This window comes from Trachypithecus francoisi, unplaced genomic scaffold, assembly GCF_009764315.1.
Source record: "Trachypithecus francoisi isolate TF-2019V2 unplaced genomic scaffold, Tfra_2.0 Lachesis_group2, whole genome shotgun sequence".
Lineage (NCBI taxonomy): Eukaryota > Metazoa > Chordata > Mammalia > Primates > Cercopithecidae > Trachypithecus > Trachypithecus francoisi.
The window spans coordinates 83,994,366-84,020,259 of NW_022681465.1; the positions used below are offsets into that span (position 1 = coordinate 83,994,366).

The 25,894-nt window shown below is 36.5% G+C and overlaps 1 protein-coding gene across 1 annotated transcript in view; it reads left to right on the forward strand.

The window, feature by feature from the left end:
* ITGA1 (integrin subunit alpha 1) overlaps window positions 1–25,894 on the forward strand; it is a 174,063-nt gene that overhangs the window by 115,767 nt on the left and 32,402 nt on the right. The window contains 11 exon segments of the mRNA XM_033179542.1: window positions 292–365; window positions 1,066–1,210; window positions 8,211–8,356; window positions 11,730–11,772; window positions 11,775–11,872; window positions 12,988–13,245; window positions 15,835–15,965; window positions 19,093–19,259; window positions 20,691–20,827; window positions 23,108–23,218; window positions 25,667–25,876. Of these exon segments, the coding sequence (XP_033035433.1) occupies window positions 292–365; window positions 1,066–1,210; window positions 8,211–8,356; window positions 11,730–11,772; window positions 11,775–11,872; window positions 12,988–13,245; window positions 15,835–15,965; window positions 19,093–19,259; window positions 20,691–20,827; window positions 23,108–23,218; window positions 25,667–25,876 (1,520 nt within the window).

The following is a 25,894-nucleotide window of genomic DNA, read 5'->3' on the forward strand; positions in this document are numbered from 1 at the left end:
TCCACAACATGCTACAGTATAAGAATGAAGATTTCTCAACCCCTTCAGCAAGGACAGGGCCGCTAATGAGCAAGAATTTGAGACATGAGCCCTTTGACTATCTTTCTCTGTCTTCTACCCAGGCCTACCTAGAAATTTTGAGTTGAGAAATGTATGGCTGAAAATGCCCTAAAATGTTTGAAGTTCTGGTTGGTAAGACCACAAGCCCTACCAGGTATCAATATTCTGCAAGTCAGTAGTGCATGAAAAGGCATTTTTACTTATTTACAGTGATATTTTCCTATGTTATAGCTACAGCTGACCAGTCAGCAGCTTCATTTGAAATGGAAATGTCTCAAACTGGCTTCAGTGCTCATTATTCACAGGTATGTTGACCAGTTTGTAGAAAATGAAATATATGTTTGCAAGACTTCCTTTCCCAAAACCAACATCTAGCCATCAATACTGTAAGTACAATGTGCAGTTCATAGCTTAAACAATTATGCAGGCTATGATGATGTTTGCTAATTCAAACAGGAAAATGTCGTTTCACAAGCTTCTTATTAGAAAAACATGTTCTCTCACACAGCTCATTTTGTTGTATTAATAGTTGTGAATCAGATCGTGTGAGCTGTGCCTTGTAATTATGTATCTGTCTAAATGAAATAATTTAACATATTTGCTACAGATGTGGAAATTTTTCCACAGTGTCAAGGAATTCAAGGGTCTTATTACAATTCCATGTTCAAGACCTACGATTCTTGGCACCCAGAATGAAGTAGAAAGGCGAGATTTAAAAATATGTCATTTGCAGGTAATGAAAGAAAAGGCATAATGGTCCTTGCAAAAGAATATGGACATTTTTATGTGCAATTTTTCTGTATAACTTGGGCAAGTTATTTGTGCCTCGATTTCCTTTTCTGTAAAACAGGTATGGTAACAATAGCATCTAGCCCATAGAGTTATCATGAGCTAATAATTGTGAAGCACTTTGAATGGTATACCTATACACATTGTAAATGGTGTTTAAGTGTTTCCCCTTATTATTTTTATTAAATATAATTATCTTATCTGTTTGCATGTAAGGACTGGGTCATGCTTGGAGCAGTAGGAGCCTATGATTGGAATGGAACAGTTGTTATGCAGAAGGCTAGTCAAATCATCATCCCTCGAAACACAACCTTTAATGTTGAGTCTACCAAAAAGAATGAACTGCTTGCTTCCTATTTAGGTAAGGTTTGGATATAATTATAAAAGAGTTGTCTTACTTTTCAATTTTTTACCTTTAGCATTGTTTGCTTATGTTTCTATAGGCTTGCAACCATATAGCAAGATTATTTCAATGAGTCGAGTATTTTTCAGAACCCATGCAAAGTTTCAGGCCTCTGAGCAGCTTTAGTTAGTCAAAATGACACACATGGAAGACATTGTTTGTTAGTAGGGCTATCTAATGCAGGGAATGGTTTCAGATGATATGTGCCCTTTCTGATATGTTCAGTTTCTCTGTATCTGGTATCAATTTTAACTTCAAGAAGAGCTTTGAACCTGTGGACCAGAAATGAGAGTAGAAAAAGAAACCTCAACTTCTCCTATATCCTGAAAACCAAACTTGCATATTGTCTTAAATGTCTCCTATCATTAATTTCTCTCTATGGGTCCTAATTTTGGAAAAGAAAAATATATTTTGTCATGTAACTTCTTCTTTAATAGCTCCATTCACAATCAGACAAATATTGAACTTAAACCCAGTGATGTAACATGATCTTGTTTCCCAGTGTCTTGCCAGAAATGAGGAGGTATGTGTCTGGTGCCATTTTATTTGGGATCTATACCAAACTGAGCAATGCCTAGGGGATGCCAGGGAACTCTCCCATTACTGAACAAAGATCTCTGTGAACAATTGGGAGGACCTAGAATAGAAAGGACCATCAGGATATGGATTCCCAGCTCTTACTCACTCAACAAATATTTGGGGGCTCCTCTTTTGCCCCAGGCATTGATCTTAGTGCTTGGGATGCAGTGATAAAGAAAAAGAATCCCTTGGCCTGGAAGCATTCAGTTTCACATGTTAGCATTCCTCTCTGGGATCTTTCTGTCCCAAAGCCAAGTCTTTTTCTCTCTGTCCCAGTTGTTTTCTATTTTACCAGGAAGGTGGCAGGTCTTTACTGCGGTGTTTATACATCTCCTTATTTAAGGACACCTATTAAAGCTGTAGGGGCAGCAGGACTTAAGAAGAATAAAAGGACTGTAGTTTTAGATGACTAAAAATATAACAGTCAACAGCAGCTACACTGTGACTGCTAAAATCTCTTAAGACATGTAGAACTGCATGAATGAAAGTCTACTCTGTTTCTCATAGAAATCCTATTACATTCCACTCTGGTCAGCCGACAGCTAGAGTATCTTGTTGTTCTAAGTATCACATACTAGAGGGAGAAAAGGACAAACTAGGATGTGCCAGTAAAAGGTTACATAGAGAAGTCAATTCCAGAAGCAATTCCTTGCTACAAGTCTCACTCTCTCCAAAACTTAAAGAAATTGAAAGTTAGAAAACAAAGTGTGCATTGCATGTCTTTTAAGTATTTGGAGGATTGTGATATAAAATATAGGGGTTAGGCTTAAAATTCATTTCAAATTTCAGCATTAAAAGAGATCCTGTGGAGCACGTGGTCTTAATTTCCAATTGAGAAACTGAGAGATAGAACAATTGTGTCTCAGCTGCCTATGACTGGTGTGAAACCACAGTTGAGACTTCCTGATTCTTATGTCAGTGTTCATATCACGATATTGAAATAACTGATTCTGGGTTGATTAAGAAAGCACTGCATAAATACTGAGTACCAGCAATGTGCCAAACACTCAGTTTATAGAGAATAAGAAGATAGATGAGGCAGGTCAATTCCTACATTCATAAATCTTACTTTTTTGGGTGAGAGACAATAATGGAACAAGCAATCACTATCAGTATGATATGTGCTATGACACAGAATATCTAAAAAAAGAGGGCTGGGGATTAGATTAGATATCTTCTAAAAGTTCGCTACATCCTAAGTTCTATGAGACTGTTTACGTGAAATACCTTGGAATCAAGAAGCAGCTTAACCTGAGACTTCTTTGTATTCTACATAGAATAAATATAGAACATTTATCTTCCTATATAATGGATGACATATAAATTAGTAAAACTCCTTACGCAAGGCATTTGACAGTGTGTTTACAGAGCTATAAAAATGTTCATACCACATTTATACAGAAATTTTACTTCTGTGGACCTAACCTAAGGAAAAAAATCCAATATTTAAGAATGCCAAGTGAACAGTTATTTCCATTGTATTATTATTTATGGTATTGAGGGAAATGCCATTATCCTAAATGCCCCAAAATATGCAGATAGTTAAGTAAATAGTAAATCTACTTAACGAATATTGTACACTCATAAAAATAAAAATTATAAAGCTGCTGATACTAAAGACTTGAAGCAGTTGTGGTACAAGATGTACAATTAGCGATAGCCATGAGGTCATAGAGACTAGAGTTTGTTTTCTGATTCTGCCCCTGGCTACGGCTTTAGGGAAATTACTTTCCCACTGAAAGCCTCAATCTTACTATTTCTAAACTGGAAATAATTACACCATATATATCATTTGGATTGTTAGATTAAGTAATGACTATATTTAGTAGTGTGCCTGACACACAGTTAACAATCAATGGGTGTTGTCTATTATTTTATTATGTAAATGTTATTTTGTATTTTTTATTATGTAATGTTATATAATAAACATTCCTCTTATTAGTATTGTGGTAGGCAGAATAATGATCCCCAAAGATGTCCATGTGCTAATCCCTGGACCCATGAATAGGTTACTTTGCATGGCAAAAGGGACTTTTCAGATATGATGAAATTAAGGATCCCGAGATGGGAAGATTATCCTCAGATATCTGACTGGACCTGATATAATCAAGCATTCTAAAAATCAGAGAACCTCTCCTGGATGTGGACAGAGGGAGACAGAATTATGGGAAAATGGTCAGAGAGATGCAATGTTGTTGGCTTTAAGATGGAGGGGGGCCACAAGCCAAAAACTGTGGATGGCTCCAGTGCTACAAAGGGCAAGAAAATGGATTCTCTTTGATAGGCTCCCAAAAGGAACACTGACCTGCCAATATCCTGATGTTTAGTTCAGGAAGCTCTATGCCAGACTTCTAATATACAGAATTGTAAGATAATAAGTTATGATGCTTTAAGCCACCAAGTTTTTAGTAATTTGTTACAGCAGCAATAGAAAACTCATACATAATACAAAATAATAATAGTAGCTGACATTAGTACTATTACTAGTAAGTATTGAGTATTTACAAAATTAAAGACACTGTGTGAAGTCCACAAAGATGTGTGTGATATTGTTGCCACTCTTAGGAAGCCAACATATTTTAATTGACAGCACTGTAGTTTTTGGTATTCTTAATTATATGTAATTAAATTCCTTTAAAATAAATAAACGTTTAAGAATCCTATGTTTGTCATTCCCAAAAAGCTTTGGTTAAACGTTGCTTAAAGCAGACTTGGATAATTCAAATTAAAGATGCCACTGTAAGTGAGAAAATATTAAAAGAATCATTTCTGACCACAGTATTTATAATATATGACTTCTCTCTGTCCAAAAAGGAAATTTTTGGATATGTTTTCTACAGTGTGCTGAGATTTTCTTTTCTGTTTCGGAAATTATTTCATTAGCTTACTCACAAGTGAGGGTATATGACATTTTGCCAACATAAAGTCTAATACATGTAGGATTTCTTTCAAAATAGAAAAGCATCCAAAAGGCAGGACAAATACCTTGGTTTTTTTTTTCACCCAAAATAATATTCTAAATCTGAAATGAAGTTTTCAAAATGTTTCTTTGTGGGGGTCACAAATTGAGAAGAGACTGAATGTATTTTTTCATAAATCTGTGTGGATTGCAAGTTGTAGGACTATGAAAAATCTTATGAAGGAAGCAGAGAGGCAGAGGCTCTTTTAGAAAAATCCTATGCGTATCAATAATGATCAGTTAGCTGTCAAAGTCTGTCTCAGGACATAATCGTACCCCTATCTTTCTATCACCCAAACTGCCTTATGCCAATACAGGCATTGCAAGTGGATTTGGTGGTGAGAATACAGCTGGGATTATGTTCCCCTGCCTCCTCCACCCACAGTTTGCTGAATTCTATTCCTGCCAACAGCTCCCAAAGGAGAAGGAAAGATGTGAGGCAATGTCATGGCATCAAGACAGATCACACCTGTTTCCCATTACCTCACTAGATCCTGGCCCTTTACCCCAGAAGTGAATTATGAGAGCTGACAGAATTCATTCTTCACAAATTCATGCAAAGGGCTATGCCACCCATTTTGGCCTTTTATTCCTCTTTTTTTTCTCTTAATTTGAGTCAGAGTTTCTCTCTTATTGCCCAGGCTGGAGTGCAGTGGCACGATCTCTGCTCATTGCAACCTCCACCTCCTGCGTTCAAGTGATTCTCCTGCCTCAGCCTCCCGAGTAACTGGGATTACAGGCACCCGCCACCATCCCCTGGCTAAGTTTTCGTATTTTTGGTAGAGACCGGTTTTCATCATGTTGGCCAGACTGCTCTCGAACTCCTGACCTCAGATGATCCACCAGCCTCGGCCTCCAAAAGTTCTGGGATTACAGGCATGAGCCACCGCGCCCAGCCCTTTCCGTCCATCTTATTCTTTTCTTTTTCAGGAAACACTGTTAAGCTTAAATGTTTATAATTATTTTCCTTCTACTAAATTTAGGCTTTACTTGGCTCTGGCTCTCTTTTTCTTTTCTTCTTTCTTGTCTTTAGACACCCAAGCCTCAATTAGAAACTATGCTAACTGTCTCTGAGATTATTTCAACTACTATTTTTATTTATGAAGTATAAGTCATCAAAGAGAGTTAACTAAATAATCTCACAACTCCTAGCCTCAAACATAATTTTCAACTTATTTTTAAAAGAGGCCTTTTATCAAGTTACATTCACAGCTCTGCAAATTACACACACACACACGTACTAACACTCTCATTCTACTCCCTTCTTTATAGTTCTTAGTAGAGTGGCATGAAATAAAATGGCCTTCATTTTGCACATTCTTCTTTTCCATTTTATGTATGTATAAACATGGCCTGAAAGATTCATTTTAAAACAATATTGTTAGTAATATAAACACATAACACATTACATGTTTGAAAAAATATTTTAGATTCTATTATGTATAATAATAAAGAAAACCCTCAAAGAAAGATGAAGGAATGAGAATGTGAGGAATATTCATAAAGGATAATATGTGTGAGTAACTGAGTTCCTTTAGCACTTGTAAGAATAAACGTATTGTATAAAAACTTTTTTTCCTTTTTAACACTTTTGGAAGAAAATCAAACTTACTTTATAGTAAAATACTTGGTAAGTGAGTTAGAAAATGATATTTTTCTCAGTGAGAAGTGCTATTCTGTGGCATTTTGAAAAATAATCTTACTTCTGCTGCACTGAAGAAATCTGGTTATTAGAAGAGTTATTCCTTTTATAAAATCAAAATCTGCATGTGGTAATTTTATTCGTTGATGTTGCTGTGTTCTCAAAACACAAAGAACAAATCTGATTTTTCACTCAAAAATTAATCTTAAAGACACAATTTATGCTCTTCCTGTAAGCAGCCTGAGATGATCTCTTAAAATGGTTTACTATTCACTTGACCCAGAACAACCCAAAAATTATGCAAATCAAGAGATTCAAATCTTCATGTTCACTTTAAGAACATCCATGAAAATACTCAGGCAATCAGGGGTGTGTATATCTGAAAAGCCAGCAAGTATCTGAAAGATGTGACTTTCCAGAAGTGTGCTGTTCCATCATTGCAATGGTGGAGTTGGTAGATGTGTCCGAAGCCAAACAGTGGAGCTGGACAGAGGGTTTATGGCCCCAAAAGAGTGCTGAAAGTTTGTTGCACATGCTTAAAAATATGAAAAGCAGTGCTGATCTTAAAGGTTTGCATGTAGATTCTCTTGTTCATTGTGTACATCTAGGTGGGTGAAGCACACAAGATGCACTGGCTCTATTTGCAGGGCTCATGGTCAGATTAACCCACATGTGACCTCCACCCCTACTGTTGCACCCACCGCACTGAGATGATGTTTACTGAAATAGAACAGATTTTTCTAAACCAGAGGAGGAGGTTGTGCAGAAGAAGAAGGTATTCCATAAGAAACTGAAGAAACAAAATGAATGACCCAGGAATAACTTCAATATAAAATATATGTAAATAAAATCAAAAGTAGAAAAAAGACAATTCAAAATTTTAAAGAGCATAGAAGCTCAATTAAAAAGAGGAAAGATCAGATATGTGAAAAACGATCCAAGCTCTCTGTTGAATAAAGTCACATTAAAATCACAGCAAGGTACTGTTGTTAGACAATGTTGAACACCTATTAAAACATACACAAATGTAAATAATAGTGATGATACACAAAGCCTGGGACAGTATCATGAAATTGTCTTTCATATGGCTGTTCATAGAACAAAGTAGTACAAATTTTCTGGAAACAATTTTCTAGACACTATAAAAACCATTAAAAACTTGATCCAGTGATCAAGTTTAAAATTTACTGTCAAAAAGTCCAGAAGTGGGACAAATTTAAATGCGCCAAGGTGTCTTTGAAATCTTAAGTATAATACCAAAAATATTAAAACCACCTGAATTCTAGTGTTTTATCGGGAAATGCTCATGTATATAAATGTAATGTCATTATGCTTTAACCAAGAGAAATTATCTTCAATTATTTAAAATTACAATTTAAAAAGCTAGTAGCAGCACAGAAAAAATTTACATTTCCTCTGATGCAATTATATAAAAATTATTAAATTCTGTAGTGCAGACACATATATCAATTTATTATAAAATGGGGTGGGGATGTGCAATTTTTGTGTGTGTGTCATCATTATTGTATCATTTGTGATTTTAAATAATGAAACACTCAGATTGGGGGAAAATAGATTCTCTGGAGAAAGCAATTGTGGTAGATAGAGAGCATATTAAAAGCCTCCACCGGAACAAATTCTTACATGCACTGAAGAAAAAATATTATTTTCAAAATATAACCATATAAAAATGATTCTCTTGGTCATTTAGAGTTTTAATTTATTACATGAAGACTTTAAGGGTCCAGGTGGTATATCTGGAATCTTTCTTTTATTAGGTTACACTGTAAACTCTGCTACTGCTTCTTCTGGAGATGTGCTCTATATTGCTGGACAGCCTCGGTACAATCATACAGGCCAGGTCATTATCTACAGGATGGAAGATGGAAACATCAAAATTCTCCAGACACTCAGTGGAGAACAGGTAAACTTGAAAAATATTGTTTTATTTAAATTAATCTATTCATACTCTATGTATGTTTACTGTCTATTGTCCTAAACTTTTAAAAATGCATTATCCACATATTCAGTAACAACTGGGAACAGGGCCCATGTTAGGTTCTTTGGAAGGATGTATAGTGTCTGTATCTTTGTCTTCATGTCGGATAGGGGTGGAGGTAAGATGTATAATAGGCTGGGCGCGGTGGCTCACACCTATAATCCCAGCACTTTGGGAGGCTGAGGCGGGCAGATTACCTGAGGTCAGGAGTTTGAGACCAGCCTGACCAACATGGAGAAACCAAACTCTACTAAACAGCCTGACCAACACGGAGAAAAAAACTCTACTGAAAATACAAAATTAGCCAGTCGTGGTGGCACATGCCTGTAATCCCAGTTACTAGGGAGGCTGAGGCAGGAGAATCGCTTGAACCTGGGAGGTGGAGGTTGCCGTGAGCCGAGATTGTGCCACTGCACTCCAGCCTGGGCAACAAGAGTGGAACCCCATCTCAGAAAAAAACAAACAAACAAACAAACAAAAAAAAAACATGTATAATAGATGTAGATACAGACATACAAATACATACACAAGAAAAGAGACCCAAAACATTAAGGGGCATGAAATTACCAGTGGCCCAGACAATACAGTCAGAATATGATGAGATTACTTTAAGCTAGGATTGGTGCAGAAAAGCTTCTTAGAAGAGGAAATTTGGGCTGAATCTACAAGGGATGATAGAATATAGATAGGTAAGAAGAGCAGTGAAAGAGAAAGTTAAAAAGATAACATGGACTCATATTATGTGAGATTTTGAATGGCAAATTAAGAGCTTGGATTTTATACTGGAGGTAATGGGAAATTGGCTGTAATATTTAAAATTGGAAAATTCTTATTAGGTGGTATTGAATATTAAAAGAAGTTTGGGAAATCACACATGAAATAACATTTTTATATGTATATATATATAAACTGAAAGAAACATCATAAATATGCAAACATTTACACACACGCGCACACACACACACACACATATTAACTGAAAGAAAGATCTAACCATGCTTTCTGTTGTTGTTATTTTTGAATTGTGATAGCTCGGGGAACTTTTGATCCTAAATAAAGTTTTCTGTATTTTTCAGCAGTTCTACAAGGAGGATTTATTAACTTTATTCCACAGTCCTTTTACAGGGGTGGGAGAGGGGTTCTTCTTAGCCTTCACTAAATATTCCAACTCTCTAGACTAGAGGGGCAGGGCCACATCAGCCCTCCTGTTCTGCAGGAGTCCGAGCTGCAGCAGTAAAGCTCAGGTGCAGGGATACTCACATTAGTCATGTCCACAGACTGCACTGGCTTTCTAGCCACATGCCCCGCAGGAGCAGTGTCTTTTATGACAGCACCATAGGCATAGCTTACAGGGTCTCTACAAAGGGCAGGCTAGCTACAAGGAAGTCAAAACTATATCATCTTCATCAGGTACTTATAAATCATTTATAGTTCTACACAGCCTGAATACAATATCCCAATAAGAGGTTATTTTTATCCCATCGGGGTAAAAGCAACAGCTTAGCCTTAGTGGTAAAGTTGAAATCCCAGCCTCAGCAGATTCCCAGGGCAACAGAGTTAGAATAACTAAAGGTCAGATCCTCATGTATCAGGTGAAAGGGTTTTATTAACTCTTTGCCCACATTTATACTCGGAAAATATAGCCTTAGAGTAAGGCTATTGTTATAGCTCAAATTGGAGGTAAGAAGAACGTAAAATAAGACATCAGCAGTAAAAATGGAAAAGGAAGGGGCATGACAGATATCAATAAGAAGAAATTGACAATAGTAAAATGAAGCATTTTAGATGACATCTTAGATCCATTGTCACTCCATTAATTGTCTACAAGACAGGAAGTGTCAAATTTTATGAAAATTTACATATGAAAGTTGAGGAGAGTATCATGAATGATTTGAATCATGAATGATTTCAGTTTCAAGCCTGGGAATCTGAAAGAAAGGTGGCTCCATGATTAGAATGTCAACACCTCAAGAAATTTAGGTATTTTTAACAATTATGTTTGGCTTCTAGACATGTTCCTTGTAACAGTAAGCACAAATTCAGATATTTGCATGTGCCCGTAAAGTAAAATCAAAATAAGTAAAGTCAATGAGTAAAGCTGCTGGGTAAAAAAACACAGGAAGTGGTGGGAATCATGGCCCTGGGCAGCTTGTAAAATTCCACCGAGCTCTAGTTGACCATTGCCATGTGGAAAGGAAAACCCAGTGTTACAAGATCTTCTATTTTATTTATGTGTATAATTAATTCAACTTTTAAAAAGACCTCTTAAGCCCCTCAAAAACCTGTGAGAAAAGTGCACTCAAAAGGCAGTGTCTTTTGCCCACATGCCTAGGAGCAATGTCTAGAAATGTAGAACTGAAGCCTTGAGAAGGAAGACAGAATGATATTTGCAATCACCTTAGTAGAAATGCTTAAGAAGGATTGGTTAAGCATTTTTCCATTCTCTAGGGTAAGAGAATGGAAAAAAGCTACAGATCTGAGCTTTAGAAGAGGCCAAAGTTGAGAACATGGGAGTGGGGGAAGAAGCCAGTAAATATGAAAAGAGTGGTCTATGCCACAGGGGCAGAAGCAGGAGTGGAAGAGTAAAATCGCAGAAGCCACTACAGGGAGATGTACAATAAGAATTATTAAGAGCATCAAATATTAAACATAGAATCATATACGAAAAACTTATTTAAGCATTTAGGTAATGAGGTGTAAGTTCTCTGCTTTTCTCTAAACAGATTACTATCTTTAAATGAGAAAACATATTGCTACAAGGGATGATCCCCCTGCAATCCTTCCATATTTTTCTATATCCCATAGCTGCTGGGATAACACTTAATCATTTAATTGAGAAGACAATCTTCCAAGACTATGAGGTGAAATATGCCACACCAGTATTCCAGGACAACTCAGTTCCTTATAATGTATTTAAACATATATGCAACCATTACAGAATGCATTCTACTGCTTATCTAATTTTATTTCCTTAAAAAATCACTATAATATTACTGACCTTTTCTGATTTGTGGAGAAGAAAGAGAGGTTAGAGTGAAATCTAAAGAAATTCATTTTGTTACTGTCAAGCAATGAAATCTGTAACAGCTGTTCATCCTCAAAGATGGAACCGACTAATATTCTTTATCCTCATGGAAGAGCCAATAAATAACTTTCAGGGAGCATCAATTTCTATCTTTCATTTCCTTTGCCAACTAGCTCCTCTACTAGATTGCTAGAAGTAAAACAAATGTAGATTTCAGCTTCCTTGAGAATTTCTGATGTTCATTGGGCTGTTTTGTTTCATTTTGTGTCCTAGATTGGTTCCTACTTTGGCAGTATTTTAACAACAATTGACATTGACAAGATTCTAATACTGACATTCTTCTAGTCGGAGCCCCTATGTACATGGGAACAGAGAAAGAGGAGCAAGGAAAAGTGTATGTGTATGCTCTCAATCAGGTAATGGTGTCTGAGTTTGGTAGAAATCCAGTAAAATCTCCTCCTTCTCTTCATTTTTGAATAATAGGTTCTAATTTTTCACTCACTTTGAAAAAACAGAGCAAAGAAGCTATCAGGATTTATTCACTCCACCAACCCCTCAGTTTTGAAATGACCATTTATAATTCTAATAAAGTAGCTCCAACCCTTAGATATTTTCTGCTTGAAAATGTGAATTATGTTTAACACTGTATAGGATAAAGGAGGTAAATATAAATCTCACTAAACTGTTAAATAAACCCACAAGGCTTATTTAGGCTAGGAGGCTTATCAGTTCTGGCTTGGAGGTGGATAATAACCTCAGCAGTTAAATCGGATAGGGTTGCGGGGGAGAAGTCATGAGTTTCAAGGCAGCGACACTGCAGACTTCCAGGAAAATACTTCACTGGGCTGGAGTGAGATTTTGTCTTCCATGCCTGACTTTAGACATCATTTTTTAAGTTAAATAATTTTTAATTTCTTAATTAGAAGAGTGTTTTGCTCTTTATAGCAAAGCTAGTGTTTATTTAGCTTTTCCAAATATGTACATTCTCTCCTAAATTGATTAAGTAATAAATCACATATCTTTCTTCCTATCATTTTTTGGCTTCCTCCTGTCAACTTTTTTTGTCCCAGGCTGTTTTGTTCTTTTTCCAAGAAAGTGTATTCTTGATCACCTTTGCTAGTACTTTCTGTCTAGGATTTTTTTTTTTTTTTCCACTCTAGGCAGCTTTAGAGAAAGTTTCCTTTCAAAGCAGAATAAATTTTCACTTTGCACAATATTGGGTGAAGGAGGGATAGTGGTACAAACTGAGGATTTAAATATTATTTGGCCTGAAAAAGATTCTCTGAATTATATACTCACTCAGTTGCATTAAAGAGAGATTCCATTAAAGTATGTCTCCCACACTTCTACAGTCTGCTCTTTGGAATCCCTAACTTTGCTCTCAGATAGGCACAATTTTAAAGAAATTTTACCACCCTTACCACTAATGTACAAATGGCTGTTAATAGCACTGATTTAGTATACTTTAAAAATTTTACTCTGCTGTAGTAATGATGGAAATCTGTAAATATCCTGTTTATCTTTCTTCCAGACAAGGTTTGAATATCAAATGAGCCTGGAACCTACTAAGCAGACGTGCTGTTCATCTCGGCAGCACAATTCATGCACAAAAGAAAACAAAAATGAGCCTTGCGGGGCTCGTTTTGGAACTGCTATTGCTGCTGTAAAAGACCTCAATCTTGATGGATTTAATGACATCGTGATAGGAGCTCCGCTGGAAGATGATCACGGGGGAGCTGTGTACATTTATCATGGAAGTGGCAAGACTATAAGGAAAGAGTATGCACAAGTAAGAGTTGAAACCTACAGATTCCCACCCTTCAGTGATAAGTCAGTTCGATGCCAGGCATTACCTGTCTAACTTCATGAGTTATTTAATTTCTTCCTCCTGATCTCATTGGGAAACCAGATTTAATTCTCTTTAAGTGCTCCTTATAGATTAATTACTTTATATTTTATACATTTATCTAATTTCCTTTCTGTTGTTATTTTCCATGTCTCCAGGATTTGACTTTTTGAAACAGTAAAAAACAAAAGAATACTTTGTAACAATGCTGTCTAACATCTTCAGTGTGTCCCATTCTAAATAGAGGGCACTGCTTTGTGAATAAGGCAAAAATAATTATATGACTTAACCAATAAAGGAAATTAGATTCTTGATTTTATATTTAATGTTCATGCTGTTATAATAAAATTGCATTAAGTTCATATTTATCCATTAAGTTGATATGTTTTCCTCAAGTGAATTAGGATTTCTAAAGGTTTATAATTTTCTCACAAGTAATCCTTAGAAAAAATAAATCTGAATATTAAGTTTAAGCTACAGGGAACTTCTGTTATTCTTGTTTGTACTTTGTTGTCAGTTAACAGCTCTAATCCATAAGCGTATTTTTTTCCTGCACTAGAAAAATAGCAAGTTACAAAAGCGCTTAATGCACTATAAAAACAAAATAATTTAAAGGAGTTTGAATGTAATTGTCTGTTTTTAGGTAATCATAGTCAGTTAGATATTGAACAGCTACTTACAAATAAAACAGAATTCACTACCTTCTAACTTACATAATTTGAAAAGAAATCAGAATATTAATTATTTCATTTTCTATTTGAGTGTTCTCTTTGGTTCTGTAGTCAACAGAGCTCTCAAAATCTATTCATGTAATGCAAACATGAGTGATTTTTCATAAAACCGTAACAACAATAGTGAACAGAATAAAGGGCTTATTTCACTAAGAGCACTTGTAGCCATTTGATAAAGAATTTGTTTCTGTTGAAAATCTTTATGACATTATTTACTTAACAAGAGACAGGCAATATTAATGACTGGGACATGATGGAATTAGGAAACACAGGAAGAGGTTCTTTCTTATATTCTTCCACTTTATTCCTTCAGTGTCAATCCTGTAAATTTATTGCGGTAGCATTTGAAGTAGAAAAGGAAAGCTAAATCATTGTCAGATGAAATAGATTGTCATAAACAACTTGTTTTCTAAATGGTGATAAATCAAGATGCAACTTTAAACAAAAACAACAAAAAGAATATTAGAGTTGGATTTGTTTAATTACTGGCAAAATGCTTTTTGAAGGAATAGGTGAAGATGTGCTTACTCATTTCCATGAGAACCAGACATGCTGCTTATGTATGGGATAATCCAGAATCACAGTCAAGCTCATAGAACCAATGAGGCAGATATCTCCTGAATTCTTCGCTTAAAAAAAATGAGGATGGCTGGGTGCAGTGGCTCATGCCTGTAATCCCAGCACTTTGGGAGGCCGAGGTGGGCAGATCACAAGGTCAGGAGTTCGAGACCAGCCTGGCCAACATGGTGAAACCCCGTCTCTACCAAAAAGACAAAAAATTAGCTGGGAGTGGTGGTGCACACCTGTAATCCCAGCTACTTGGGAGGTTGAGGCAGAATTGCTTGAACCTGGGAGGCGGAGGTTGCAGTGAACTGAGGTAGCACCACTGCACTCCAGCCTGGGTGACAGAGCGAGCCTCCATCTCAAAAACAACAACAACAACAACAAAAAACAACTTTCAAATGAGCCTAACCTGTTTAAGCATGAAAACTGTTTCCATTTGGTTTGCCTTAGTGGGCTTCTTATTTTATGTTCTTTATGTGGAAAACAAGAATCTGAGAAGACTTGAAGTTTAGGGAGGGTTTGTAAGTCCTGTCTGCTTGCCATGGACTTATGTTAAAGCATTAGCTTAAGCTTGAACCAATGCTAAGTCAGAAAGTACAGATATCAGACATACTATGTATGGTAATGTGCACAGATCAGTCTTCAAGACATATTCATTTGTGCCATCTCAACGTTATGAATACATGTGAGTGGAATTGAGTCTCTTGTGCCCTCAACTTTTAGGACAATTTTTGAAAGACAGTAGAGATTACATATTGGAAAATGTATTTGATGGGATGTGTTATTTATACCCAGCCACAAAGTTCAGTGAACTCCAAATTGACCCCAGAACAATCTTCTACTCCCCTCCCCGCTTTCCTAATATGATATGTTTCCAAGATTTCCAGTACCTTTAAATATATCTGTGTGATGGGATTGATTGGCTAGGCAGCAGAAAGCACAGAACCACTTACTCATACTCTTTCCTTTGAGGATTAGACAAAATGACATTATATAATTTTTCCCTCTGTCTCTGGTGTCAGTGACCTTGAAATGATTTTATCTGTAGTATAAAAAGAGCAATATCCTCTGGGAACATCTGAATTTTTCCTCTTATCTCCACGTGAGGGACCTCTTGGGCGGATTCCCAAAAGAGCTTTAATTTTGATTTTGTTAAACAATTTAAATTCTCAGATTTATTTGAAACTGTTTTGAACAGACTCTTCTCATGTGAAACTCTTTTTTTGGATTCTCACAGCGTATTCCATCAGGTGGGGATGGTGAGACACTGAAATTTTTTGGCCAGTCTATCCACGGAGAAATGGATTTAAATGGTGACGGTCTGACAGATGTGACTATTGGGGGCCTTGGTGGTGCTGCCCTCTTCTGGTAAGTATTTTAATAACATCCTGTTAATCTGAGACCAGGTCACCCGTAACTTGCAGAGCTCCCAGTGTGATTGGAGCTCGTGTCATACCAAGTATCTATTTCCTTTTGTGTTCCACTATGCAGGTACAAGTTATTCAGCTGTGTGAGCTGAAAGAGTCAATATATCTTAAGAACAAAGAAGTTATATGAAAGAAACAAGTAGAATGAACTCTTAATTTGGTGTGTCTATTATGTGGTTTACACTAAAATAGGTATTCTGTTTTAGGAGAGGTATGGGGAAGAGAAGATCTTACAGAGGATGTATATAAACAATAAACCATCCCTAATATTGGGTTGCTTACAAGGTTTTAGAGATAATCGACTTTTATTCATTGGCCTGATACATAGAAACAGATAATCGAGCAGCACTCTCTGACTCTGTATATATTGTTGTCAAGCCTAGAGGCATCTTAAGTAATATCTTTGCTCAGCTGTTAAAATGCCCACATCCCCCAATTTGCCCAGTTCTTTCAGATACAAACATTCATAATGCTTTATTTATTAAGAATAAAATAATAATTTAGTAAGCAATAACGTTAATAACCATAGCTTTAACCAGCTAAAATATACTATTTCAAAAACTGTTCTGTTTGAAAAAAAATTACTAGGAAGTCAAGAATCAACTTAATGAGAAACTCACATGATAATTTTTAAAAATATAATAAATTTTATTAAGAAATATAAAATAAGAGTTTCATAAATAAAATGTCTATTCCAAGTGACCTTATGAGAAGTCCGCATGTTGATTCTCCTAAATTAATGCATTGGTTTACTGTAATTCAGGTGGAAACATACCTCAATTCTCTTTTTCCCAAAAATTTACCCAGAAGAGTAGTAAACAGTGAAAGAAAGATGAAGATAGAGAGGTGAAAATAAATGACTTTGCTGTAATTTAACATAATGCTTAAGAACTAATGGTCAAATTAGAATGGTACAGTAAATTGTGCACATACAATAATCACTATGTTAAAAAAAAACTTTACAGTAGAGGGAAAGAAGACTGAGGGGTGATACCTAAGAAAAAGGCAATATTAGGCAGCCGAGTGGCTGGGACTTTGGGGAGGACTTGCCAGAAACCAAGGCTCAAAACCAGAAGTCAGCAGTGTCAGGGACAATGTATATATTTCAATTTTGTTTGAACTGTTAATCCTGAATTAGTTTATCATGCTCCCTTTAGCTCACAAATATTTATTTTATTAATTCTCATATTAAAAATATGTTTTCAGGGTTTTTATGCTCCAGTTTTGTTTCAAGACCTTCTTGCAAAGCTTTGCAAACTTATTTATGGCCTCTCCTGCCCCGAATCAAGGCATTGATGGGCCAAAATGATGGTCATTTCCCTAGCATAGTCCAGGCTCCATTGACAGCAGAATGGACCAAACCAATAAACTGGGACACAAAGAGTAAGATTCACAATGCCTAAAAAGAAGTGAGCGTGCATACAAATGACAGGCAATAGGAAGAACATTTGGAAGCAAATAGTGAGGGTCTTGTCATGAGACCTGGACTGACTCCCAAGAAAGATCTGGCTGGGGCAGAGAGGATGTGTGGGGTAGATAATGGTCAAGATAGCTTCATGCCTGGAGAATCCTTATTACTAAGCAGGAAACTAGGCATGTTCTTTCATTGCTGATGAAAGGATAAACTGGTTGAAACTCATTAGAAGGTCTTTATCAATAAGTATTTAAAAGCATTCCGATGTTCCTACTTTTTACCAAGGATTTAATTTCCTAAAAATGTAAAGATACAATCTAGAAGTACAATTGAAGATGTCATCACAGTACTGTATGTAATACCATCTTTTAATAATGTTAAATTTATCACTATACTCAGAAACCATTTTTTTAAATTAAGCTAAATATCCAATGAGAAGGGACTGAATGCATAGATTATGGTATGTGCATATGCTGGTATAGTCTATTCCCATTAAAAATAATAATTTCCATGAAAAATCATATTCTCAGAAAAATGTAAATATTGGAAAGCTGTTCATTGTAATATAATGTTTTAAAAATATGTATGCATACATATGAAGATGTGCTTTTGTACATATATATGTATGCATGTGTGTATGTATATGCACATTTTCTTCTGTAAAGAGAAAACCACCGAATGTACTAAATGTTAATGGTGATTATTGCTAAGTGGTAGTATTACAAGTTATTTGTGTTTTCTTTATGCATTTCTATGATGTTTATATTTTCTATGAGTACATTGTTTTAACAGAAAAAAGAAAACCACCATTTTTTAAAGCAAAAGCATAAGTAGTGACTTCATTATTCACAAGATACGTAGTTACAAGGGGCTAGCTCTGGCCGCAAGGCAGAAACTAGGTAAAAATGTGCAATAATTGTTCTGGCTTGGATCTAAGACAATGACCTCAGGATCCATATATTCCCCATGTCTAAGATCTTACTCTGATCTCATTTTGGATTAGTAGACATCACTGGGCTTTAGAGTTAAAACGACTGAGTTTAAAATCCCAGGTTTTTCCTCTTAATAGCTTTTGACCTGGCATAAAATATTTAACCTTTCAGAGCCCCAGTTATCAAACATAAAACAGAAATGATGTTTCTTATAATTAATCTTGAGAATAAAATGAAATAACATCCATGTCTAGCACACTGCCTCAAATGTTATTTTGCTTTTCCTTCCTAGAAATAGAGGAAGAGCTGAACTCACAAGGACTGACAATATTACAGTCCAGATGAGAGACAGCAGGGGCCTACGAGCTGCTCAGGGACCTTTAGACTTCTTTCAAATTGGGAACAAACTCGTAAATCCCCCAAATTTAGTTGATTCTGGGGTTTCACCTGGGTACTCGGTTCCATCTCTTTTCCATCACAGGCAAAACTAGATCTTTGGCGTTTGAACCAAAAGCTCCAAATGGTTTCCAAATATAACCTGCATGTCTTAGAATATCAGATATAATCTCTTCTGTCACAGTGATTAATTAAATAAATGGAGTCCTGAGTGCTGTATTATACACGAAGTAGACCCCCTTCCATGCACTCACTTTGCACACCCAAGTTGATAACATTCATTAAATGTAAAAATATGTGAGTAATCCCATTGTTTTTGTTTGGAGGTCCCGAGATGTGGCCGTAGTTAAAGTGACCATGAATTTTGAGCCAAATAAAGTGAATATTCAAAAGAAAAACTGCCATATGGAGGGAAAGGAAACAGTGTGCATAAATGCTACAGTGTGTTTTGATGTGAAATTAAAATCTAAAGAAGACACGATTTATGAAGCTGGTAAGCAAAATAATTATAGCAAGTACTTTTGGGTAGAGGACAATGTATTTGCTCCAGCATGATGAAATCCAGTAGGATATTGTATTTTCCCCACCATGGTGAGCTGCACATCATATTTGCCCCAGTGAACATGTAGAACCTTGAAAAAAAAATCTGCTGCAAAAGGAATAGGTTATGGAACCCAGTCAATTCTGGAGCAGAAATTACATGTTTGTATGCAGCGCCCTCAACACTGCATAGTTTCTGTCTGGCTCTCCTACTTACTATGTACAATCAGAGGCTTAATAAAAAAACACCGATTCAGAGGTAGAGTTTAGAAACTGGGTCCCAAATGGACCCAGTTTTCCTTCCGGTGGGTTTCTGCGAAGAATCTTCTCTCCCTTCTCTTGCCCCCTCCTGGGAAAGACTGGTATTGCAGAGAACCTGAATACTTCACCATTCCCACATTTCTGAGATCCTTTGCTCCATTGAGGTGACCCTAGTTTCTGAGAGTCAGACTTGCTGTGTGTGTGTGGTCTCAGGTGCATCAGGTCAGCCTGTACTTCCTCTTCCTCCCTTTGTTCTCCACTTTCTAAGGCAGGTTTTTAATGATGTTGAAATATGCTCGAATCAAAGCTATAAAGGCCATTGACTGCAGAAGAAAAATTTACTCTGTAACCAAATATAAGCAAAATGAGAAAAACCATTAATCCTTAAAATCTGTTTTCCTTGATTTGTTCCATATGTGCATGTATATGCTCTGAAATAGCCTCCTGACTAGAAAGATCAATGAGGTATAGGAATATAAAGTAATGACTTTTGCGTTTTATACTCTTACTTAATTTTTGCAAAGTAACTAAGTGATCAAATAAGGATTATTGTAGCCTTCATATAAAGTGTAAGATTTCACTGATTTTCTTTATTGTGGTACGCTTATTTTATTGAACCTTAATAGTTCCTTGAACATAAGCTGAGATAATGTCCTTTTATATATAAATAGATTAAAATCTATATATTTGTAAACAAGTAACTAATGTATATTTTTGCCTCTATTGAAATATAACATAATCAATATTCTAACAGGGTTCCAACATTTCTAAAATTAAAAGGAATATTTTAAGTGAAAATATAATAATTACTGTGGTGGTCTGGAAATTAGATGATAGGCAGGTGTGCATGTGTGTATATGTGTGTGTATAAGAATTATAAACAATAAATGTGGTTAAACACTGAAAGCACAGTGAACTCAGAGAGCAGTTCTATAGAGTTCCTCAAAGTTATCTTTATGACTGCCAATACTATTGTTATTATAGTGTGGATATGCTGAACAATAGAATCTTTTTCGATTTATTGCCGAAGAGATTTTTCTATAATGCTAATTTAATAATCTGTACAATATGAGAATCACTTCAAATAAACATTTCCATCAATTATTTTTTAAAATTTTTGTAGATTTGCAGTACCGTGTCACCCTAGATTCACTAAGGCAAATATCACGAAGTTTTTTCTCTGGAACTCAAGAGAGAAAAGTTCAAAGGAACATCACAGTTCGAAAATCAGAATGCACTAAGCACTCCTTCTACATGTTGGCAAGTAAATCATATATCGTAGCTGCCTTATTCCAAATCAAGAATATAGTAGAGATGTCTTATTTCAAGTCAATCGAATTCTTACTGTTTTATTTCAAAATGGACTTATGATGTCATAAAGGAAATTTTATCTTGTTTGTTCATTTTTATCATAAAATCGCAAGTCTAATTTTCTCATTTCCTAATATTTGTAAAACTATCTCTAGTCTTCCCTGTCTGCGTTATGACATCCATATAGTATGGAACGGCAGAAAAAGACACAGTGTTCTAGTTGACAAGAAACCTTACTCGTGTCTTCATGTCTTTCATTCATTCATTTATTCCTTCAACTTGAAAACATTGAATTTCTGTGGGCCTTGTCTGTCAGTTGTGGGTGATAAGTGACTGACTGCTCTGGGGGACAGACTGCTGGGCTGTACGCTTTCTGGGATTCGTGTAACTATATATCTCGCTTTTTGACTTTAGAGCAAAGGGGAAAATTATCTGGTATTTTCTATCATCTGTAGGCTTTGTGCTACTTCAGGTTTTTTGTTTGTTTGTTTGTTTGTTTTAATTTTAGTAGATGAGGGAGGTTTGGAAAGCAAACTATTAATCTTGAGAGATGGCTGGTAAGCCAGTATGAACCATTTAAAATGTGTTTTGTTGGGACATTGTGTGTATGGGGAATGTTCCCAACAGAGGGCAGGAGTTTCCTAAACATTTTCTTAAAATGTACATGAGAGTGATAAAATTAAGAAGCAGCATGAAGGTAATGAGGAAACTGATTTTAGTAACTGACATTAAGACTTAGAGACTTGATGGTGAACTTGGAGCTTTAAAGGAACCAGGCCAGTTTTCCCACTTCTGACTTATTTGTGTATTACTGATATATTCATAGTCTGTATTTTGAAAATTGTAGTTAGGGGCAGGGAAGTGACAGAAAATGTGCATCCTTTTGTGCCACATTTATTCTTCCTCAGTGATTTTCATGTTGATACGCTTCATGATACTTATCATGAAGCTTATTCTATCAGCACCAAGATCAATCTATTATTTGATAAAATAACACTGGAGTTGCCCCTCCTATTTAGTTCACCAGAACTGAACACTTAGGAATTCGAATGTGGATAAAATTTGAATGGGTATGAAACCAGATATGGCATTACCTCCAACCTGCTAAAAATCATCTCAATCTATGTTTGTCCACAAATTCAGTGTCTAAGCTCTGTCTAGGCACTGGTGTTTAAAGGATTGAAATATTTTCAACATTTCCAAAATTGTTTTGGAGTTTGGAATAAGCGCTTTGAAATTTGTACTGGAGTCAGCCAGTGTAGAATTTGTATCCCAAATATTCCACATTCTGAGAGACTTTGGCAAAGTTGTTTGTTCTCTTAGAGGCTCAGTCTTTCATCCATAAAATAAGGACAATAATAGTTACTCATCTTAGAGGACTGTTGAAGTAATTTGCAATAATGTATATAAAGCTCATAATTTTGAATACTACAAATGATTATTGTTATTGGTGGCATGTTAATAATATTAATCATATTCACATCCTTTCCAAATAATTTTACATTATAAAAGTCTTGGCTGGGCGCAGTGGCTCACGCCTGTAATCCCAGCACTTTGGGAGGCCGAGGTGAGTGGATCACCTGAGGTCAGGAGTTCGAGACCAGCCTGGCCAACATGGTGAAACTCCATCTATATTAAAAACACAAAAATTAGCTGGGTGTGGTGGCACATGCCTGTAATCCCAGCTACTCGGGAGGCTGAGGCAGGAGAATCACTCGAACCTGGAAAGTGGAGGTCGCAGTGAGCTGAGATTGTGCCACTGTACTCCAGCCCGAGTGACAGAGAGAGACTCTGTTTCAAAAAAAAAAAAAAAAACATAGCTCTAGGTACATATTATATTAATGAAATGTAACTCATTTTATAGAATGTTTGACCTTCTGAAGGTGGGAAATGTTCCCAGAAGCATTACATAATGATCTTTGGCTTGAGGTCTCAAGAAAAACTATACTGTGATGTAGATAGCTCATATGTTGACACAACAAGGCCCTCTGAGGAGCTGGAAGTGAGTCAACAGGTCATACTCTGAAACTTCCACATTTCCCTATGCTCCTTGTCAGAATGCCAATCCCTCTCCAGGAAAGCAAAAGCCTGATGAAATCTTATGTCAGATTAGATGCACAAAAATGTTGCAGTAAGCCTGACCCTTGGGGACAGAAGAAGGAGACATAACAAGATCAGAACACCTGGTAAATATGATACCAATGATATATTGTATGTTTCACTCTCTAGGACAAGCATGACTTTCAGGACTCTGTGAGAATAACGTTGGACTTTAATCTTACCGATCCCGAAAATGGGCCTGTTCTTGATGATTCTCTACCAAACTCAGTACATGAATACGTAAGTCAGATTTCTTTAAAATACAAAATACCAACTTGTGAATATTTTAGTGTCACTAGTAAACTGTGTTTTTTCACTACTCTGCATTGGTCACAAAGAAAGAACAACCAACTGGAAGAAAGAAAAAAAAGGTAAGCAGGTTTTATTCCTGGTCAGGAATGGGAAAAGAGTGAGCTCTTGCTCTAAAGACCTCCTTCTCCTCAAGCTGTGAAAACCTGGGGAATTTTAAGGAGTTAGATGTGGGGCAGGGAGGTATACGTAAGCATGTCCAGAGAGGAACTCCAGATGTACAAGTACAGATCATAAACATGCTTCCTTATACAACATATGTTCAAGAAATTGTGGCCATTTTCTTCTATGGCAGGGACTTCAGCCCTATAATGACATGTTAATGATCTAAAGGTAATAAGGGGTTGCTGGTTCTTGTTTGCTCCATTTTCTCAATGGCTTTATCTTCCTCTAGTAATTGGCAAAGGGTCCTGAAGCTCCCAGGCCATCTGGAGTTGTTTTTCAGAAAGCTTACCTACAGATAAATAGAACAGAAAAAAAAAAAAAAAACTGCTTAAAAAAAATCCACTTTCTCAGCTATCTACTATATAACAAAATAATGAACTTTCTCAAAATAATGAATAAAATAATGAACTTTCTACTGTGTAACAAAATAACAAACAAAATCTGCTGTTTAAGAAAATAATGAACTTTCTCAGCCATATCTCCACATTTGCCCTGGTAACATTAAGAAAATCTTGAAACCCATGTGCACATAACCCTAAATCAATTTGAAATGTTTTAAAAAAGAATTAGGCTTTTCTAGACTTTTCCCAATCCTTCGAATTTCCTATTGTTGGAGTTTAAGAAAACTAATAAATGACACTCATTTTCACCTCACTTGAATTTAGGACCAATGGAAAGAAATCTCCCCTGTTATTCTAATTAGCACTGGATTGCAGTGTATGGTTTAGGTATAAAGAGAGTCCTCACACTGAAGCATTGACTTAGACCACGGATAACCACCTACACATCATCAGCAGTGCTGATCCATCTCTGTCCTTCTTCATGGAGCCCACCTTGTAAAACTTGTCAGATGGAGTAGAGCCAAATGTGTGCTTCCTGTGGGTACACAGCTGCTCTGAGAATAGAAACGAGAGAAAGGGACTGAGTTGTGTTCACTTAGTTCCTGTTCCCAAAGTTAGAGTCCATGTGCCACCCCTGATAGTGAGTGAGGGGAGAGAAGAGGGAGGGTGTCACTAGCGTGGCTCCAGTGGAGGAGACATGAGGCATGGGGAATTCTTTTTCCCCATACACCTCTCTTCCACTCTGTCTTCCTTCCTACCAGATATATTGATTGTCTTATACACACTAGGCATTGGAACTTACCGTCTAATGCTGGAAACAGGTATTAAGTAGTAATTAGAGCGTATGCTATGGAGGAGGATTTCAGAGCTCTACAGGAACTTCCACCTGGGCTGGGAAGTCAGGAGAGCCCTCCTGAAGTTGCACCATTTCAGTGGAGCCCTGAAGGATAGGGCGTTTTCCACCCTATTTAGGGGGAGTTTGGGGAGCAGAGGGGATGCTAAGTGTGAAAGTCCTGAGCATGAAGGAAACAACGACACTCGCTAGTGTGACTGACACTAAAGAGCAAGAAAGGAGGGGATGTGAGGTGAGGCTGGAGGTAAAGGCAGGGGCCATGTCATTCGGGACTTGGTGCCACTACACAAATTTTAAACTTTTGAAAGAGCAGCGCGGTGTTTTGAAGGTTTTTATTTGGTTCAGTCATGGGACAGGATGCAGCAGAGTGAAGAGTGGTTGGAGGGGAACAGGTGGATGTGGGAGTCCAATGGGAAGCTATTACTTTAATCCAGGGAGGAAATGAGAATGCTTGGGCGAGAGATGGTGGTGGGACTGCAAAAGCAAGAAAGGATTGGAGAGATATTTAGAAGAGGAGTAGAATGGACAGGGCTTGGTGAGTTACATATGGTGGTGGTGGAGAGGCTGTCAATGAAGAAAAATCAAGTGAAACTTCTAGATTTGTGGCTTGACCGTTTTCCACCCTCTCAACTGAACTTTATGACATTCCTAAGTATTGGATTGATTTTAAGAGAAAAAATCTCCTAATTAGAGTTGAATAGATTTAGATCTTGCAGTACTTGACTTTGTATTTCAAAACTGCCCTTCCCTGGCAGACAAAAGCCAGTACAAAGCACCCATGAAAATTGTGCATTCTTAAAAGGATTAACACAATTTACATTCGTAAGTAAATGTTTATTCTTTTCCCCTTTAAATTATAGGGATAAGTATAAAATCCCTCAAGATTTTTTGCAGGGAAATTTTCTTTATGAGTTGCTTAACTTACTTTGGCTGTATGCCATTTTTGTTACACAAATTGATGGGTAATTTTCAATAATGCGTAGCTAAATTTTGAAAAATTCTTTCCTGTCATCATTTCAGATTCCTTTTGCCAAAGATTGTGGAAACAAGGAAAAATGTATCTCGGACCTCAGCCTGCATGTTGCCACCACAGAAAAGGACCTGCTAATTGTCCGGTCCCAGAATGATAAGTTCAATGTTAGCCTCACAGTCAAAAATACAAAGGACAGTGCCTACAACACCAGGACAATAGTGCATTATTCTCCAAATCTAGTTTTTTCAGGAATTGAGGTAAACTTTTAGTTTTTC